A 20,478-nucleotide genomic window follows, 5' to 3' on the forward strand; every position below is an offset into this window, starting at 1 on the left:
TGTTAGATTAGTTTTTGTTTTATTAGAGATCATTCTTTGTCAATCATTTTATAAAATAGATTAAAAACCCTTTAAAAATTTTCTTTTAGATATTTACATATAAACAGGTGGCTGTGCAAAATGTACAAGATATCGGCAAAAAAGCAACATATCTGTCTCATTTGTCAAATATTCATATAAATGAAAAATAAGACATTTTCTTAATTCAAAGTTGTCATCTGATAAATCTACAAAAAGTAAACATAAGTTTTTACAGTCATAAAAATTAGCAATAAACATTCTTACTAAAAAAAAACAAAAACAAACAAAAAAAATAATAAAACCTTACAAAGTGGGTATGTTCATCTGATTGACTTCCAACTGATTGGCCAAGTGCATTTTTCATTTTTTTTTTTTTTTTTTATAAACCCATCATGACCTCCCTAATTTATAAATATATAAATGTGAGCAAACAACTTTAAATGACTGTGGTTGGGAAAAATATAATCTTTTTCAACATTTGCATTGCAGTGTATTACTTACAAAGCCAGTACTTGAATTGCCATTCCCACGTTACAACCTCCTAGTTTGTCTTTTCCATTCATTTTAATTTTTTTTTTACTTATATTTTCCTTTGTTAACTGCTACAGAAAAGAACCATGTTTGAGAAGGTGGTTCATTTCAGCAAACATCCTGCCCAAATCTATTTTAAGCCAAAAACAACTTGCATATGACATGTCACATGACATATGAAATTTAAAAATTCTTTGGGTGGCAATGATATAAGATAATAAAATTCACTTCATAAGACATTTTTCCAATATATTTTAAATAGGCAGACAATATACTTACTGTATCCTAATTCAACAAACTGACAAACTTGCAGACTTTTTAAATCATTCCTGCAATGTTAAGGTTGCAAATAATTATTCTGAAGATGATGCTCAATATGACGTAATGGGAGAAAATTTTCACTTTAACTTAAGTGGCTGAGATGAGAAATTAGTGGCATGACTAAAGTCTGGGAGGTTTGTGTAGTTAATCTGCTACAGATACAGTGTATTCCAATGACTGTAAGAATTCAATACCACCTGAACATCATGAACATGTTATTTTTAAATAACCAGTTTTAATCTCTAATAAAAAAAAAAGACAAAAAAAACATAATAAAGCACTTATTCTGCAACTCAGGAGAGAACTGTTGGAAAGATGAATCAAAACATTCAAATGCATATGGCTTAACTATTTAAGAAGGCAATGCAACACGTGACAATATTAGTCTCTGTAAAACAATCCACAGGCATTAATAAAATACAGTATAAATGTGTGATAAATTAAAATCTGTTAAGGACTTGATAAAATGAGCGTTTGCTTAACACTCCAAAGAAATTGGCTGCTACAACATGATTCCTGTGTGCAGCGTGAGGCAGTAAATGAGTTGAGTGTATTCGGGTGCAACTGGTCTCTGAAAAGCAAACTGAGGCACGCTGAAAGTAGAACCAACATCTGCTCCATCTCTGCACAGGAGGCTTTAAAGAGCTGTCGTCTCCTCTGAGTTTCTGATAATTCTTCTCACAGATGGATGTCTCATAATTCAGCAGATCAAAAAAACAAACAGATAAAAAAACAAAAACAAAAAAAAAAAACAAAAGTACCACCAGGAGGGGAACTGAGCTGCAGGTCAACACTGCTTCCTTAAAGCCATTAAATGAGTAGTCATTATCATTTGTGTGCTATTTCAGGAAGCCTTTATAGAGAAGATGTGAGTGACTGGTCTCCTTTTCATTCTCCAAACAGAAAAGCAGGTCCCGGAGGTTGACTCTAGTGATTCGCTGTCGAATAAACTGTCTGGAGCCTGTTCCACTGGAGCCTCCAGGCTGGGAGGGGCCTGACCCTGAGCCCTGGAGGATTAAACAAAGCAAACCCAAAAAGAAAACTTTTAATTGTTTAAATAAGTAAAAAAAAAAAAAAAAACTAAAGTCACTTACTCAAATTTCTCACCTCTGAATTTGCACCTCTACCGGGAGAATCTGTTTTCCGTTTTTTCCTTGGGCCGATTGCTGCCAGTGCTGTAAGGTTGGCCTCTCTCTGCCTGATCTGAGCCAGCTCCAGCTGTTGCATCTAAAACACATACATTAAAAACAAAAATTATTGCGCTCTCTGTAATCCCCCCTACAGAGAAAAGAAACGTGTGGTTGTTTTTTTGTTTTGTTTTTTTTCATTTACACACCTCTTTGGCCTTCTGTTTAAGTCGGAGTTGCTCCGGGTCTTCTTGCCGTGACCGAGACTGAAGCAATGTAGAGGGCATTTTAATATTTCAAGATGAATATGTTCAATTCATTACATCAATTGTTTTATTCATACACTCACTCATAGTTATCTATATCAAATCAGCTAGCTGTGGAGGAAATGTAGATTAATGACACTGACCCAAGACCCCTCACTCGCCTTCTCTGTGCAATTAGGATGGTATGTAGGATTTTGTCCTTATTTAAATAATGTTGGGTAACTATGTCAACTTAACCAGCTACCTCCACCTCAAAGCCTTGATTTTGTTCACTTTTTTTTTTTAAACTAGAAGATGGATCTATATGGCATTTAAAACTGGTGGTTCATAATTTATTGATGTACAATATCATGCAAAAATATAAATAACATTTTTAATTGTTAAGATTTTGGGTTATCCCCCTTCTGTTGTCGTTCTTCCTCGTCTAGATTAGTTGAAAGAAAACCATCAAAACCAAACACAATTTCAGCTTTCCTAATCAACTTGAGAGGTGTCTGATTTCTGAAATATTGACCTGTGATTGTGAAAACCTCACTGACACTCAAACAATCATTACCCATTAAGACAAAGAAGAGAACACACGTGGCTGGTTAGCTCAGTTGGTGTTCGATTCCCACAGCAGATGAATATTAACACCTTACAGTTGAGTCCTTAGGCAAGATCCTTAACGATACTGCCTAACCACTGTAAAGTCACTTTGCGTCTGCTAAATGAATGTAATGTTATTAGCAAAAATTCCCAAGTGTAGTTTTCCAGTGCTTGTATCTGACAAATATCACATGCCAAAGTGATCAGAGGCATGTAGACCAAATATCTGCCTCTACACACAAAAAGATAAGTTTACATTTGGAAGCATCTTTTTTTTAAACCCCCAAACCTGCTAAATAATATTGATGTGTGTTGTTGTAATCTGGGGAACCCTCTGGTTTTGGATTTTTACGTAATGAAGGTAGACCTTTGATCAGAAACAAAACAAAGAAACTAAGAAAAGAACCAAAGCTTAAAGGTGAAAAGAAAAAAAAAAAGATTAATAGTGGTTGAAATGACACAAAACAGTCTTGTTACCTTGGCAGCCTTAAGGAGAATCTCTCTCTCCTGCTCCTCCTTCTTTTGCTTCTCCATCTGATCCAACTGCTCAAAGAATTTGAGCTGGGTTCGCACATCGCTGGTCTGCTCATACCGCTGGTCCTCCTAAAGGTGGCAGGAAACAAGAAGATGCAAGGAAAGACCTTAGAAAAGGTTCAAACAACAACAAACTCTCAAATTACTACAAACTGCTATCACCTTAAAAATTGCATTCTTCTGCTGTGCCACCTGTGACACCTTTTCCAAGATATTCTGCAGTCTTTGCTGTGTAGCGTGGGAAATGTAGCTGATCACATCTGTGCCCAGCTCACTGACACCAAACTTCTTACCTGTAACAACAAACATGAGCATGGAAACAGGTTGAATGAGTCAACCAACACCAAGGGCATACTTTACACTTTCTCACAACTGTGTCTCTCTCACCAATCTCTAGAGTTAACCGGGTGAGTGAAGAGGTGGCGAGGAAGGCCTCGTCCTTACAGGAACGAGTCACCATGCCGACAAACTCAGAGTTGGTTGCCAAGATACGAGCACTCTCCTCTGATAAGTTGACTCCTGCCATGGAGGCCACGTCATTGATATCATCATCATCCCTGATGTGATATAAAAATGTAGAGGCAAACACAAAGAGTAACCCGGATTACAAATAATCTCAGTAGTTTCTTTCAGCTGCTGTTATGTTCCATCCATCCATCCATCCATCCACCCACTTATTTCCATGCTGGGTTGCAGATTTTAAGATCATAAAATCTAAGTTTTTGTTCCACAGTCACACAAATTATTTCTTAAAGTCAAAGAAAAAAAGACAAAAAAAACTAAGACCTTATTGTGTGAGTCTAAAGAAATTTGTATTACATTTTTAGATTGGAGAACTGCTGTACCAAGACTGTTATCAGTGAAAGAAAACCAACAAAGTTTTCACATTTAAATGTGCCACCAACTTGAATGTTCCTCCTCCTTCCTTCAGTTTGTTCTTCTGAGCGTCAGTGAGAGAAGCCTGGTTGAGCACTCCTCTGGCCCCCGGAGCAAACGTCTGCCTCACTACAGGGACTTAAGTCACAAACATGGACAGGAGTTCACATTTCTGCAGCTTGGTGAGGAGAATCATCCCTTAGCTGTTAAGACGGTTTCTGTACATATATTATAAAGTTCACTGAGCTATAACAAGATATGTAACAGCCATATTTGAAATTTTGGTCCTACAATTACAAGCAGTAGCCACAAGATGGCAGCACACACACACACACACACACACACACACACACACACACAAATGTCACTGCACAGCAGAAACTTGAAGAGTACACACCTGCTGGTAGCTGTTTGACCACCTGTGGCTGACCCACAATGATCCGGCCTGGTGCTTGTCCTCTCACTGTTACTATGGGAGACTGAGCCAGCGTCATCTGTGGCCTCACCACTGTCCCCTGTTGCTGTGGCACAATCTGCACATTTCAGACACAAGGAATGACAAATATCTCCCCCAAAATAAAGCACAGCCACAAATTTAAGTGGAATATTCATGTGCATACCCATCACATCATCCAAAATTCCCAGCAGTGGTAAACTTACCAGTCCAGGTTTACTCTGAGGTGTCGGAGTGAGGCTGATGACGGTGGCTTTGGTCGTGGCAGTGGCTGTAGTTGCACTGACGGTGGTGGAGAGGGGAGGTCGCAGCACCACAGCGGTGAGGGCCGTGGAGGCTGCCGCAGCGGGCTGGCTGCTTGGCAGAGGCAGCAGGCTTTGCTGGATAAAGACCTCTGAGTCCGGGGTCATCTGGCGTAGTGCTGGGAGACTTCTCTACAAGTCAAGTAGGACAAGAGGACAGAGTGGGAACATATTCAGTTTGATAAAAGTCATTGGATTCATTCTATCAAGTTGATCCTGTAAAGTTACAGCAGTAGCAGAGACAAATGGTGCAATTTCTAACATACTGTGAGCAAGAAACTCCTGAAGATATTTTGGAATGCATTTACGGTTAAACAGATTTAATGATGTAATGATAAGACACATGATAGAAATATCTGACTTTTACAGTTCAAGATCTATAAAATGTTTTCCCTTATTGCACTATATAGTAAACATGCTTAATGGACTGCACTCCCACAGTGATTGGAGTCTTTTAGATTGCTGGTGATTATTGCAGTGGAGATGAAGAATTTTTTTAAAATGTTTTTAAAGGCCCACAGGACTCTACAGAGAAGTGGGTGACCTCTCAAGGGCTTTGTGTGATCAAGGTGGATTTCCTGATCACAGAACATGTGTACAGTTAATTGAGGGGAGTTGGAGGAGCGCCAGTGATGTTTCTGGTCTGATTATGGGAAAGTTAAGGAGTTGTACCACGTTACAATCTTGTGAGAATGGAGTCGATGAGAGTTAACCAGAATTAAAATGTGTCTTTTGACATTTCAAGTCCACAGTTTCCTCAGCAGCTGAAGGTGTTGTGTTTTCTTACAAACAAGAGTCTGCATGGTCCAAAAAGGAGAAACCGGTATCCTGCTCTGCTCCCAGGTATCTAAAGAAGTCACCCTTCTCTACACACCAAACGTAGATGCTGAGAAGTTTAAACAGAGATGTTTATGTTTATTTGCCAACTGTCTGGACCAGGTTGCTGACTGCCTGCTGCTATCTGGTCGAAGTAGCCACCAAGGCCGTGTCATCTGCATACCTAAAGCAGTTTCATTCCTTCACCATTACATGATATATTATTAGTGTAAACAGCGAATGAGAGATAAAACAGCCTTATGGGGAGGTCTGTGGTTATAACTAACTTACTAGATTTAAAAACAGTTAACATGATCAGCTTTATATTTATATATGCTAACATAAAATCACTGGAGAAAAAAAAATAAACCTAAAGATCCAACAGGCTGTATGAAACTGTCTGTGCATACAGTGTTAAAAGCAGAGGAGGCTCCTTCAGGTTGGAGGTCACTGATGGTGAGGACATTTAGACACTGGAGATAGACAGTTCCAGTTGGTGTACTGCTGCTGTTGAGTCAGGTGAAGAAAGCATTGAGTTGCATGACAAAGGGCATGGGATCCTGGCAGTGTACTACTGCAGGTTTAGGGGCTCTGTTCATCAAAATGCCTAACCCTTGAAGTGCCTCCTGCACATTTCCAGATGGTAATGTCTGTTCTACCTCATTTCTGTAGCCGATTTCTGTTGGTTTAAGCCAGGGATCACCAACTCCGGACCTCTTGAGCCAGTGTCCTGCAGGTTTTCAATATCTCCATACTGCAGCACACCTGACTCAAATAATGGGTCGTTAAGAGGCTGGTGTAGACCTTGACTATTGACTATTTAATTTGAACCAGGTGTGTTGCAGCAGGGATGCAGTGAAAACCTGCAGGACACTGGCTCAAGAGGTCCGGAGTTGGTGATCCCTGGTTTAAGCCAATTATTTTCTCCGGCTTCCTGTCCTGAAGCTGTCTTCTTGTAAAGAAAGTATTTTTTATTTTGGATCAAATAAATTTTCATGTCCTTAGTAACCCTTTGTTTATTGTTTGAGTGAATAGTTATTCTATACAAGAAACAATTTTCTCATTAAATGAAATCTGTCAGCATATTAAGGTCACTACAACAGTCAGTAAAAAACAATCTCAGTCAGTTTAAAACAACCCTTTAGTGTTTTTATTGCTTGTGTATTCCAGATACACTTGCGTAAGCCAGACTGAAATCAGACTCTAGTCCATAAACTAAGTTGACAGTGATTTGAGAAAATTATTACAGTAGATAATGTGATGAAAAAGATGGGGCAAACCAGAGTTGTCCTGGCAGTGTAGCATCCCCAGCCTAAGCACAGGTGGCTCAACGCCACATCATTGTGCTTAAACATAGCAAACCGGTGTCGCAGAATCAGCTGAGAGACCACATCGTTAGTAAGAAGGGTCTTCTCTGCTACGCTGCCTACCCTACACTAGGAGCAGGAGAGAACTCAGATGTATCGAGACAGAGATGTGGGAAAATCTGAAGTGATTCGCAAAAGTCAAAAGTTGATTTTCGATGTGTAAACTGAACATTGACAAAACAAACTGAGGAGCTTCGAGAGGAAGAAGTGAAGCACGTAAACAGTTTATAACATACGCAACATGGCTGAATGAGAAATCTGACGAACAGTAACCTCTGCATGAAGATGTAGCTTAGGGAAATTTTTGGCTTCTATAAAGATGAAGATGAATATTTTGGAAACAATACAGATCAACTAAATTTCATGTTTCAGGTAAGGGATAGATGACAAAATTGTAATTGTAACTGCTGCTAACCAGAGGACCTTCAAGCAAGCGATGTCAAGGCTTTATTCCAACTCAAAAAGATCAAAGCAAGTTACAAACTATGAAAATTTATTGGCAATGATAAATTCAGTGTGAGAACCAGGGCTTTTTCACTATGTTGCACACTTTGGAGCTGAAATAAAACATTCCATCTCAAAGATGTTTTATTAACACAGTAATCACAGTCACTTTGTATAAAAAAAGTGGTAATTACTACTTTAGTTTGTTTTGTTCTTTTTTGTTTTTCATCATTAAATAAAAATCACCCAAAAGAATGTTGTTTGTAAAGTCTTATTGCAGAGTTACAGTGGCTTTACATTACAAAGAGTCTTGGAAACTGATGACATAATACTCTCCCAGTCTGTAATTTTACATGTCATGCTACTGTACCCGCAGAAAGCTGGGCTCCAAATACATTTAGGATTTCACATCATAGACACAAATAATCCCTGTTAACAGCTGTTCACACTCAGCAGTGGCCATGACCTGTCCATCTATCTGATGTTTTTCTATTTAGTCTACAGCAGTTTCTTGCCGTTATTACCCTAGAATGAAAAAAAACATCCAGCTTCTGAAGAAAATGCTGTAACTACCAGACCAAATCCTTGGAAATTAGCCAGTAAATAGAAGAACCTCTCAGAAGAAGTGGGTCTCCATATCAACCGTACACCGACTTGTGGGAAAAATTTATTGACTTAGGATTCATGAGCAAACTTAATGTTCTTTTGCATGGATGTCTATAGGAGCCGAAGCCTAGCGGCAGTACACCGCCAGCTGCGTTGCACTATAATATTAATATTATACATCTATATATCCATATTACTTTTGACAGTGGACAACTGTATCAAAATGTATTTCTGATTTACTCATTTGTCGTTTTTATACGGTTTCTATGTGTGTAACGTACAACCCACAAAACAAGATTTAACTGTGCAACTTCCTTTTTTATTAAAGCTGTGTTAGGTCACGTATGTACACATAAATGTGCATAAATGTATTTATTACAGTTATAAACCTTTTGGATAATCAGGTGGAAGGCAGAAAATAGCAGTTATTAGATAATAATGGAGAGAAAATCGTGTTATTTTGAAGGAGTTCATTATTTTAATCAACTAAATGTACCAACTGACGGCCTATTTAAACAAACAAAAAAAGAGAGATTGTGTGGTTTAGGGCACTACAAGTTTATTTTACCTGTAATAGATTGTTTTTATAATTAATTTTTTTTTTTCAAAAACATGAAAAATAAAAAGACATTTACATATGAAACTGGAAAATATGTACACTACCAGTCAAAAATCTGGATGGAAAGTGCATCTAAACTTTTGACTGATACTGTAGGTACAAAACAAAGTTGGATAAAAGTATGTGGAGAACAAAACAGGCTGAACTAAACATGCCTGTGTCAACTGGGTCTAATAGTTGAAACCAATAGGGAAGGAGGTGCCTTGACAGAGTACAGTAGAGGGATGCAGGGTGCGGTCTCCCAAAAAAAAAAAAAAATATTATCATTATGTTGTCTTTTGCTGAATCCACACCTTCTCATTAGTGTGTTGGTCATCATTTCCAAAAATTTCAAGTCATATGCCATCTTGAGAAACATTTGTGACCCTGATATCCACTGGTTCCACCTGGAGCTCCAAAACATTTAACATTACTGTCACAGGTTAAATAATCAACCAATGTGTTAGCCAGCAAGAACTTTGTTCTTGTTTTCAAAGCTGTAGTTTGGGGGTTCTCACATCTTGTTCGACGCATCACCTACCCACACCTTCTTTTCCTTGTGTGGCATTTGGAGAACAATTTTGTGATTGGTCGGAAATTTTAAGTGAGAGTGGTTAATGCAGAAAAGCATGAAGCAGAAAGTTGTTATTTACTCTTACTGATGCGAAAGATCCAACAAGGTTGAATGAATAGTTTTAAGGAACAGCTGGTTGAAGCAGTGAGGAAGTACAACACTATACAACACACAGGGCATGTAAAGACACGGACGCTGCCTCCTGCAAAACTCCACCCCGCAGCAGATGAATTTCCTCATGAAGTATAAAATAACTTTGTTCTTGTTCCTGCCACCTTAGCAACAAAAACAAAGTTCTCTGTTCTTGCAAAGTATGTAATAAGCTTAAGACATCACCTCTCCTCCACCTATTACAGCATCCTTTCGGCAAAGCAAGTTTATTTGTATAGCAAATTTCATGTATAAGACAACTCAAGGTGCTTTACATAAAAAAAAGCATTACAGCTGAACTCAGGAACTCATCCGCCAGTGTTCATGGACACATCTTTCAATCGTTTATCAATTGTCAAGAGTCAGAACAATCAAGGGATATCCCCCAAATTCCAGTTAACAGTGTTTTTTATTTACAATCCCATACAATTGCTTGGGGTTTGAATTGTGTGTTGTTTAAGTGGCAGGGATTGGTTCTTCCCAGCATATGCAATAATCTTCTGTTACTGCATGTATCTCAAGCTGTCCCCTGTACAGGGGGCTCTAGTCAAGAAGAGGTTACGTCTACTACTGTCTCCATCAGACCTAAAGAAGCTCTGCTGGATGAGAGGTAAATGTCTTACAAAAAAACAGTAAAACCCAGTCCGACCAACTTGACTCAACTTATCTTAGATACCAGGTCCTGGATGAAACAGAACCTTCACAGACATGATGCCATTAAGAGCAAAGTCTATTTAGGAGCAAAGTCCCACTCTCCAAGAACAGAGGCTGCCTTTGCATTCGATATGGCACAGAAGACCACATGTAAAGTATCTAAAGGGTTTTGACAAACCTTTTGCTTATACAAGCTACACCTTCAGTCGCTGAGACATCGTGGAGAGAGGATAGACTGTGATGCATGTCTCTGAGTGGTTAAATGTCAACCTCAGTCTGTGCCAAAAGTTGTATTAACCAACAAATTTGCATGTAGTAATGAACATTTGCATCCCTGGGAAAAAAAAAACCGGACAATTTGTTTTTTTGTAGTGCATAGACAATTAACACAACCCTGGCAGCAAGCAGACATTTAAAAAAAAAAGATGGAAAAACAAAACATGTGCAAAAGCAGCCCTAAACAATGAAGCCTCACTGGAAAATGTTAGTAGACGTTTCAACTAGATCGCATTAAAAGAAGACTTTCAGATGTAGCTGTGCATCTGCTGGGCTGAAAGGTAAAGTAAAACCCCAGATTACCTGGATCTGAAGGTTTGCCATTTGATGAACAACATTTAGTGCAAACATAAAGTTAGCTGTTAATCATAAGCACAGAGAAATTCAGATTTAAGCTACTGTGGCACAGAAGTTGCATGGATAGAAGGTAGAACGAATTATATAAATATCTACACATTTTTAAACAAACTCATACAGCCAGTCAAAAAAACTAAAACTAGCTCAGTTAGGCTACGATGATCCAAAATACACTTCAGAAGTATCACAAAAAAAACTTGAAGTAATATTCAAAACATACTTAGAAACTCTTAAAGAACATAAAAATTCTGAATTGGTAGGAAAAGCTTTTTTGCCAGAAAGAAGTTGTGAAGAACAAACCAAGTAGGATCCCCAAAACTGAGCATTTTAACACATGTTTAGGGGTCATTTTAAAGCATTTGTGTATCATTTACTTCTCTTCAAATGTCAGTGATCTTACCTTAAGGAAAGGTACAAGATACGGTTGAGGTGAAGAGTTTAGCTCCTGGTACAATCTACTGGTGAAATCCTCAGGCTCGATCTTTGCTTCCTGTTACAATAAAGAGGACAGAAACGAAAAGCAAAGTCAAATAAACAGACAGAGGAGGTATAAAGATGGAAACAGAGATGTTGTGAGGGTAAAGTACCAGCAGGCTCTTCACCAGCTCCTTGACATTTGCTGTGGTCTCAGACGACTGTTTTCCAGATGCAAGCTTGATAAGCGTGGACAGAAAGTTTTTGCACTTTTTCACATTCTCCAGCGTTTCCTACAAGCACAAAAAAAGTCTAAAGCTAAGCAGACGTACATTAATATTTAATTTTAGACAGATTAGATGGACAAAAGAATTCAAGGTTAGAACTTCTCTCTTACAGCTGTTACTGTCGTGGAAGAGACAGACGTTCCTGTGGGCCCCAGAGGCCCCACCCTCTGGGTTACCGCTGCTGCAGGCTGCACTGTGGTGGGCGTTCCTAGCGGCTGTCCTGAAGCACTGGTACTTCCTCCCAGCATGATGGTGTTCTGTACGAGTCAGTGAATATGCACTCATGAGAATAAGAAGCGGGAAAATAAAGTCACAGTTTTGATGTGTTTGCTTTAAAATTATGACACCGTCAACATTTATGGAGAGGTAAATTTATTGTTTCTTAGTGTTATTTTTCCAGGAAAAACTATGTTTGCTGCAACAGTCACCAAATGGCATTACACATTGTATATAATACATGTAGAATAATATGAGTCTGTCTTCATTCCTTCGGTTTAAATTACAAGACTTAGAAAAACATAATGCAGTAAACAGACAAAACAAAACAAACAAAAAAATTTTTTAGAAAGTTTAGAAAGAAATTATTACCTGCCAAAAAAGGAATTCCTTGACAACCTAAACATTTATAATTCACCAGAGAAAAAAAAGAAGCTTTTTTTTTTAAAGAGCTTTTCAAATTGAGCCGGCCAGAGAAGAAATGACAGAAAATGCACAAAGCAGGTCGTCATGTAAAAATGTCCTTTCATACTGAAGCTTTGAAAACAGATCCCTGGGCCTGTTTTTCTCCAGCATGTCAGAGATGGAAATCTTTCCTAATTAGTCCAACAAAGCACTACTTCTCCTCAAGACCACTGAAACCCTTGAACTAACTTTCATGTTCTAGGAAACAACATCAGAGTTACTTCCAGCAAGATGCGCCAATTCAGTGAAGAATGCAGATATAATGGGTTATATATTTTCAATGTAAACAAGCTCATTCACAACTCAGATTTTCAACAAATTTTTACCAGATTCACATTTTTAAACAGAACATAATGCTGAAAATGTGACTGAAACCCTTGGATTTATCCATCCATCCATCCATCCATCCATTTTCTGCCGCTTATCCGGAGACGGTTCGCGGGGGCAGCTGCCTAAGCAGGGAAACCCAGAATTCCCTCTCCTCGGCCACATTAACCAGCTCATCCGGAGGGATCCTGAGGCGTTCCCAGGCCAGCCGAGAGATGTAGTCCTTCCAGAGTGTCCTAGGTCTTCCCCGGGGCCCCTTTCCGGTGGGGCGTGCCCGGAACACCTCACCAGAGTCCGCATCACTGCAGAAGCCGCACCGATTCGCCTGTCGATCTCCCGCTCCATCCTTCCCTCACTCGTGAACAAGACCCCGAGATACGTGAACTCCTCCACTTGGGGCAGGACACTATTGCAGACCGGGAGCGAGCACTCCACCCTTTTCCGGCTGAGGACCATCGTCTCGGACTTGGAGGTGCTGATTCTCATCCCAGCCGCTTCACACTTGACTGCGAATCGCTCCAGTGAGAGCTTAAGATCACGGCCCGATGAAGCCAACAGAACCACATCATCCGCGAAGAGCAGAGACTGAGGCCACCGAACCGGATCCCCTCAACACCTCGGCTGCGCCTAGAAATTCTGTCCATAAAGGTTATGAACAGAATCGGTGACAGAGGGCAGCCTTGGTGGAGTCCAACCCGCACTGGAAAAGATTCTGATTTACTGCCGGCAATGCGGACCAAGCTCTGACACCGGTCGTACAGGGACCGGACAGCTCGTACAAGCGAGTCCGGCACGCCATACTCCCGGAGTACTCCCCACAGGAGTCCCCGGGACACATGGTCGAATGCCTTCTACAAGTCCACAAAACACATGTAGATTGGCACTGCTTTCCCCTCTTGAGCCGCCGGATGGTGGACCAGAATCTCCTCGAAGCCATCCGGAAGTCATTCTCCATGGCCTCTCCAAACTCCTCCCATGCCCGAGTTTTTGCCTTAGCGACCGCCGAAGCTGCGCTCCGCTTTGCCAGCCGATACCCATCAGCTGCCTCTGGAGTCCCACAGGCCAAAAAGGCCCGATAGGACACCTTCTTCAGCTTGACGGCATCCCTTACTGCCGGTGTCCACCAACGAGTTCGGGGGTTACCGCCACGACAGGCACCGACGACCTTACGGACACAGCTGAGGCTGGCCGCCTCAACAATAGAGGCACCCTTATTATTGGAAATACTATCATTATTTCTTTGCCAAAAAAGCAATGAATAACTTGGTCACAACCACATGAAATTAACAGAAATGATCAAACTTCTCTTTTATGATGACAGGCTCCCATTAACTCTCAGATCTCTTTTTTCTCACACAAGACACAGCATGGATTTTCATTCTCGTCCGGTGTTTTACTAAATATATCATAATGAATAACACTACCGTTCAAAAGTTTGGGGTCACTTTGCCATGGGATTCAATAGGAAAGTGACCCCAAACTTTTGAACGGTAGTGTACATATAAGCCATGTGTTTGCAGTCTGCTGTCCTGCTTCGTGCATAGTCTATAAAAGCTGGAGGGTTTGATTTAACCTGCTCATTAGCTAAAGTGTTTATGGTTGGCACACATCATACTGGCACGTTTTAATAGTATGTAGGACTGGGATCATTTTATATCCCTGGTCTATTCAGGGAACTAAATATCCCTTAAGTCCTTGTGATGGAGTTACCTGCAGTACAGGAGGCCTCTGCAGTGTGGTGGTGGCTGTCACTGTACTCGGGGCTTGGGGACTTTGTTTGATAATGGTGGTGGGGGTAACAGGGCGAGTCAGCAATGATGCACCTGGAGTCTGCAGTACAGTTGTGGATAGGAAGGGAGATGTTACTACATGTTAAGGTTACAGTGTTGAAACAGATAATATATCATTTATTCTTTCAGTTGTATGACTTCATAGCATTCATGTTACTTTTAACACAGCCAACAGTGAAAAAAGGTCTTTTCTAATATCAATTTTGGCAGTTTCATTATCAAATTAATCTGATTAAAAATTCAAACTAGTTTGATTATTAGTTTTGTTTACCATGAAGAGGAGGCAATGTGAAACCAGCAGTCTTATTATAATCATCCTGTGCTGCATTATAAACCACATTCCACCAAAAATCTGCATTGTTTTCATTTTCTATCAGGCAGGAAAATGAGGAATGAACTTACAGCTCATGTCTGTCCAAGCAAAGAAGCTTGGACACTGTCTAAAAAAAAAAAAGAAATAAAACAATTTATAATTAAAAATTAAAAAAAAAAAAAAGGATCAAGTGTTGGCACAATCTATTGTTTTTCATGACATATGACTTGAACATCTAACATTTCCAGCGTTTAACACAGTAGGAAATCAATGATGCCTTCAGAGATGTGTATGTACTTCACTGATGCATCACAGATGCTGACTTTTGAATTGGGGAACCATGAAAAGCTGGATGGTCCGTCTCTTCTTTAGCCTGGATGATGCTGACAAAGATTTTTTTTTCTCTTTTCCATCAGACTACAGGGCAGTTTTTCACTTAAACTCAGTCCATCTTAAATGAGCTCTTACCTGAGAGAGCTTTTTCTTTATTGTTTATAGGTTCTTGGCACAGTTTTAAATTATATGATTTGATGTTGCTACTTGTTTTCCCTAAATTAGTTTTCTTGTATCTTCTACTTGTATTATTTACCCTGAGATGTGAGCAACTAAACTATTTTTTATAAACAGGCTATTCCATCAAAGTCGTTTTCCCCTTTTTTATGAATTACACAACTTTTCTGATCTATTTTTGCCCCACAACTTCTTTGAAATGTTTTGCTTGTGTAAATTCAAAACAAGCATATACTCCTCTATACATTAAAATATTCTGTGATATGTTTCAGCATCTCCACTTTTAATTTTACATGGTGTTTTAATCCTTTTGAACATTGATGCATTTTATTGTAGCTTATTGTTGTTTAGATTTTATGTGGAAAGTGTTTTAGAAACTGACAGCTTTACATGCTGGCTGATGAAAATGTGTCTATTATGTGTCTGTGTACAATGTTACTGGGATGCATGCATTGCTCGCTGTTTATATTGTAGATGTACAAATCCCAGCTTTCATTTTCCTGAAATGATGCCAAAACTGAGGCTTCAGCTTGTATCCAACCAATGCAAGTCCTCTTTTTTATATTTTTTAGTTTAAATCTGGACACTGGTTTGTAAAAAACTGATTGATTTTACTCTTCTGAGTGAAATGAAGTTATAACTAAATCTCATATCTTAACAAAACTTTTATATAAGATGAGCAAAATCATACTTTAAAAGCATGTGATTATTTTGCTTGTTCTGTTGGTGACATATAAATATTACTTAGTTTCTACCAAAACAGTTTAGTCACACTGTGTACATTCTGACCAACAAGCGCAAAATTACTTTGTACCCTGAATGATTTAGATTTTCTATGTGCGGCTGCAGCCAGCAGACTTGTACCTGTAGAGAAGTGATCTGGACAGGTGGCGAGCTCGTGGGGGCCGCAGGTCGTGGTGTCATGGCGCTTTGTGACTGCGACTGAGCCTGCATCTGAGCCAATGTGTGCTGGTGAATCATCAGCAGCTGCCCACTGTCACTGCGGACCAAGACCATGCCTGCACGTGGCAAGATCCCAAAGGGTTAATATGTTAAAGTCACCACTTTTGATTCCTCATCAGCCAATATACTGGACAAAAGATTAATCATCTGCATTCATCAGTGAGGTCTAGAGATTCCCATCCAGTCAACATGCAGTCAGACCAAAATGAGGCATAAACATTGTTATATATATAAATGGATCAACCCACAAAACATCATGCAGTAAGAGTATGTTAAAACATTGCTCACAATGAAGTTTTAACCTTCCCACTGAAGTCTTTCGTAGTATTTATCATAGGCCAGTGTGTTACTACACATTGCAGCAAGTTGCTATTGTTAGCCCATGAAACAGGTGACTGCTTGTGAAATGAGTGGCTGGACTTTTGTACATTTAGTTACAGAATAAGGTGGCATTCTTTGCTCTCGTTCCTTTTCAAAGGTGTGTTGTTGTTTTATGATCTGATGACTCCAAATACAGAAACCTAACATTAAACAATGCCTGTACACCAGTGAAAATACATCTGAACAAGTCATATTGTCATATCACCTAATACCAAGATTATTCCATCAACTATTTTGAAGGCAAACCAGTGAAAAACCTCAGGCTACGAGTAAAAGCGGATACAAACAACTGAACTGTTTGTGTCTGCACACTTTTAAAACACACTCTGGATACTTGATAGCGACACAGTAAATAGCTGCCGATAGGAGAAAAGAATACAATTGTTTCTGACAAGTAAAAGAAATACAAATCAATAGATTGCAAGAAAATGCTACTTTGATATAAGCTGCTCGAGCAGGACAACGTTGGCTCACTGCCCTCAAGGCTTTTTTAATCTGTTTTGCAGTTAGAACCTTGTCCACTTTTAATCAAGTTTGTGGAGAAGACAATCAATCCAATGTCATCTCTGCTTACTACAAAGTGTTTGAAACTATCTCCTCTCTACATCAGGAACTACAAAATAAAAGTGCATCTCTGCTTGTTAGCAACCACTTTCTGACAAGTTATTGCAACTTGACACAAGGTAAAACATGATGTTTCAGAAAACTTTTTTTTTTTTTTTTTTTTTTACAGATAGTTTACCTGGTGGGAGTTGAATGTTTTGGACATTTGTGGGGTTTTGTTGAGGCTGAGTGAGCCGAGGAGCCAACACCTGTGGAGTAACGGCTCTTATTCCTCCAGGAGTGGCAGCGATTGTTGACGGTACTGAAGTCCTCAGGTTTTGCAGAACAGTCGGACTCCTCACGGTCGCTGTCGTCCCCGTTGCAACTGCTGAGGTCACGACGTGGGCACCAGTTAGCATTACAGCTTTACTTGAGTCGGGTTTGTTAACAAGAGAGCCAGTCGTGCAAGTAACAATAACGGGTGGTGATGATAAAACAGTCGTTGGATTGCCTGCGCTTTGAGAATTGTTGGTAGAAGTTTGCATAGGTGGCCTCACAAGCGTGACTGTGGGTACAGTTTTCACGGAAGGCTGAGAGGAAATCACAGATGAGGTCGCAGCGCTTTGAGCACTCAAAGAAGTTCGAATAATGGTGCTAGAAGTTGTGGTTAAAACTGCTGCGACTCCTTTGCTCACAGATACAGGTCCGTTGACAAGCTTGACGGCGGTCTGTGAGCTGTCAGCTGGTCCGCCTCCAGGGATGTGACAGTTCATCACCACGGCGCTTCCATTCAAAGTTTGAGAACCAGTCGGTCCGTGTTTCTCAACTCCGGGTGTTGCATCTGATAATACCGCAACATCTCTGCTAGCTGTCGCCGACTTGGACAGACTCTGGGCGGCTGTTGTACTCGAGTCAGCCGCTGAAGTGATTCCAGCTGCCTCATCCATGTTCGAACCGATGGACCCCGCACTGTTACTGACACCTCCTGCCCCTACAGCAGCGGAAACATGTGAAAACAAGGAGAGTGTCGAAGAACTATCCGATTTGCATTAGTTTCGGGATAACAACAAGTGAAATCAAGTTAGCCGCAATTACTTGAACAACGTGACCAAAATTAGCTACTGTTAGCTAACCGGAGTGCGCAGCTATCTTACCTGCTTTAGCAAGCTCTAGTTGAGAAAGTCCCATTTTGCTGCCCTGAACATAAAAATTACTGCCTACAGTTGAGCTGCCGGCGTGGTTTGCTGTATACTGAACCTTAGCCGTTGAGTTGGCGTGACTTGCTTCTGTTAGCTCAGAGTCCAGAGATCCGACTAGATCACTAACTACTTTTTCGTCCCCCTCTCTGTTGTAGAAAACATCCTCTAACAAATCGGAGCCCGCCGCCATCTTTGCCTTGCTACGCTTGTTGTTGAGACGCATGCGCCGATTGGATGCACCTTCTATGACGCAACCCCATTAGGCGCTGTGATTGGTTCCTACAAGAAAATAAAGCCTGGCACAATGGTTGTCAGCCGCAGAGTACAGTATCAGAGCAGTGTGATACTTTCGTAGAAAAAGAGGAACAGCGTCGCTCAGTGATTGGTGAATGGGGACACTTTGTTAGACAAGAATACTCCCATGTTATGCAACATATCCTTGCGAATTTCCTTACACAGCCGATGCGTTCTTTATGTATTCAACTTTATTCTAGACTTCGAGTAGCTCAAAATGGCTGCGGATATGCTGTTTGTGTATGTGAGTGCGTGTGCGTGTGTACGTGTTGTTTTCTCGGAAGCCCACAGCAGATACAGACGAGTTTTGTTTTGTTGTTGTTTTTTAATGCAAGTTAGAAAATAAGATTGTTAGGAGTGGAGACTAGCAGTTAAATGAAAAACTGGCAGTGATGTGCGCAACTTTATGCCGGGGCTGCTGTATAAAATGAGTATTTGTTGCAACCTATTTCTTATTAATTAAATATGTCAGCAAAGCATTCCCGCCCCCACACAGTGCCCTTATCTATCTATCTATGGGAAAAATGCAGTAACACACGTATGGCTGGGTTTACACCAGAAGACTTTTAAAAGATTTGCAAAAGAAAAAACTACCAGCTCACATATTAAGACAACTGTTTAGAGTTTTAAGTCTCAGCCTAGTCTCAGACTGAGATTTGACAAAGACTGAATCTTTTGGGGTCACTTTTTACAAGACTACAACTAGATTCTTTTAGCATTTTTTTGTGATATGTTGGACAGCTGATATGGAACAGGGCTGATCTGCCCACAGTAAAGCAAACAAGGGAAGAATTTCATTTGCGATAATATCAAACATGTTTCATATTGTCGCAGATCCAAGACTAGGGAAAGATTGACGTTAAACAGCGCAGATTACCAGCTTACACCTAACGACCGAGATGACGGGAGCGCGCTGTGACTCCTGTAAAGCTCCTAAGATTTCCTAAAGACTTCCGTTTTTAGTCTGCGATCGTGAAAATCGTTTGTTGTGAGCCCAGCATAACTCAGAAGTTGCAGGAACTGACAGTGATTGTCGTGGCATTGGCAGGTGACAAGCCTCAATCAATGGGCGTGGTTTTAAGACACCTGTGAACGTTTATAAATTGTTTCCGGCTCCTTAAAGGCTTGAATTGTGCCTTATGTTGCAAGTCGTTTAACAAATCCACAGCATCCATTTGCATTCGTCCTGAATTATATTCAGCAATGGCTTCAACAAAGCCATACATTGGATGCAAAATAGGATTGATTTCCAAAGCCCAGAATCGTTATGAGGGGATTTTGTATACAATTGATAAAATCAATTCCACAGTGGTGCTGGCAAAAGGTGAGTGGTGCAACCTTTTGGGGGCCTAATTTTTCTTTAAAAATTACATTTTTGGTTCATCTTGATTTTTATTATTATTTTTATTATTCCTCTCAACTTTATCTTTTACTTAGTGAGGTGTTTTGGAACAGAGGGACGACTCACTGATAGACCAACACCTCCCAAAGATGATGTTTATGAATACATCACATTCCGGGGAAGTGATATCCAGGACATCACACTGTGTGAACCCCCAAGATCTCACCATGGCCTGCCCCCAGATCCCGCTATTGTTCAAGTACAACATGAAGTAATTTTATGGCCCAGTGCTCTGTTGTACAGACTGTATGTCAACTTGTTTTACCTTTTTCATTTAAGTCATCCAGTGCAGGCTCATCAGGAATCTACTCAACTCTTGGGCCGTTCAGTCCCTTAAGGATGCCTGCCTTTAATCAGATAGCCAGTTCTGTGCTCAACCAACAATATGCTGCAGCTCTTGGCATTGGTAAGTCAGAAAGCACTGATTGATTTCATATTTACCATTAACTCACATGATTTTTTTTTTTCCCTGATAATGGGTTTTTAATTTTTTTTTTTTTTTTTTTTTTTTT

General features: G+C 40.0%; 3 protein-coding genes across 3 annotated transcripts in view; 2 read left to right on the forward strand and 1 right to left on the reverse strand.

Moving 5' to 3' along the window:
- LOC121651183 (transcription initiation factor TFIID subunit 4-like) lies at nucleotides 1–18,493 on the reverse strand. The gene is made up of 16 exons (XM_042003156.1): nucleotides 18,226–18,493; nucleotides 17,271–18,062; nucleotides 16,049–16,203; nucleotides 14,282–14,401; nucleotides 11,674–11,820; nucleotides 11,450–11,569; nucleotides 11,263–11,352; nucleotides 4,925–5,152; nucleotides 4,662–4,797; nucleotides 4,294–4,402; nucleotides 3,776–3,945; nucleotides 3,551–3,681; nucleotides 3,332–3,457; nucleotides 2,210–2,266; nucleotides 1,981–2,100; nucleotides 1–1,880 (listed from the first exon to the last, which is right to left on the reverse strand). Exons 1-16 carry the CDS (start codon nucleotides 18,491–18,493, stop codon nucleotides 1,713–1,715), a joined length of 2,937 nt encoding a protein of 978 aa, XP_041859090.1. The 3' UTR covers nucleotides 1–1,712.
- Nucleotides 17,157–20,478, forward strand: part of LOC121651185 (calcium-responsive transactivator-like) — a 14,661-nt gene continuing 11,339 nt past the window's right edge. Inside the window, exon 1 of the mRNA XM_042003159.1 lies at nucleotides 17,157–17,168. The gene's annotated coding sequence lies outside the window, so the exon portion shown is untranslated. The remainder of the gene's footprint in view (nucleotides 17,169–20,478) is intronic.
- Nucleotides 19,465–20,478, forward strand: part of lsm14b (LSM family member 14B) — a 2,781-nt gene continuing 1,767 nt past the window's right edge. The window contains exons 1-3 of the mRNA XM_042003164.1: nucleotides 19,465–19,888; nucleotides 20,002–20,165; nucleotides 20,246–20,372. Of these exons, the coding sequence (XP_041859098.1) occupies nucleotides 19,768–19,888; nucleotides 20,002–20,165; nucleotides 20,246–20,372 (412 nt within the window). The 5' untranslated portion in view covers nucleotides 19,465–19,767. The remainder of the gene's footprint in view (nucleotides 19,889–20,001; nucleotides 20,166–20,245; nucleotides 20,373–20,478) is intronic.

The sequence above is a fragment of the Melanotaenia boesemani genome, chromosome 13 (genome assembly GCF_017639745.1).
Source record: "Melanotaenia boesemani isolate fMelBoe1 chromosome 13, fMelBoe1.pri, whole genome shotgun sequence".
Lineage (NCBI taxonomy): Eukaryota > Metazoa > Chordata > Actinopteri > Atheriniformes > Melanotaeniidae > Melanotaenia > Melanotaenia boesemani.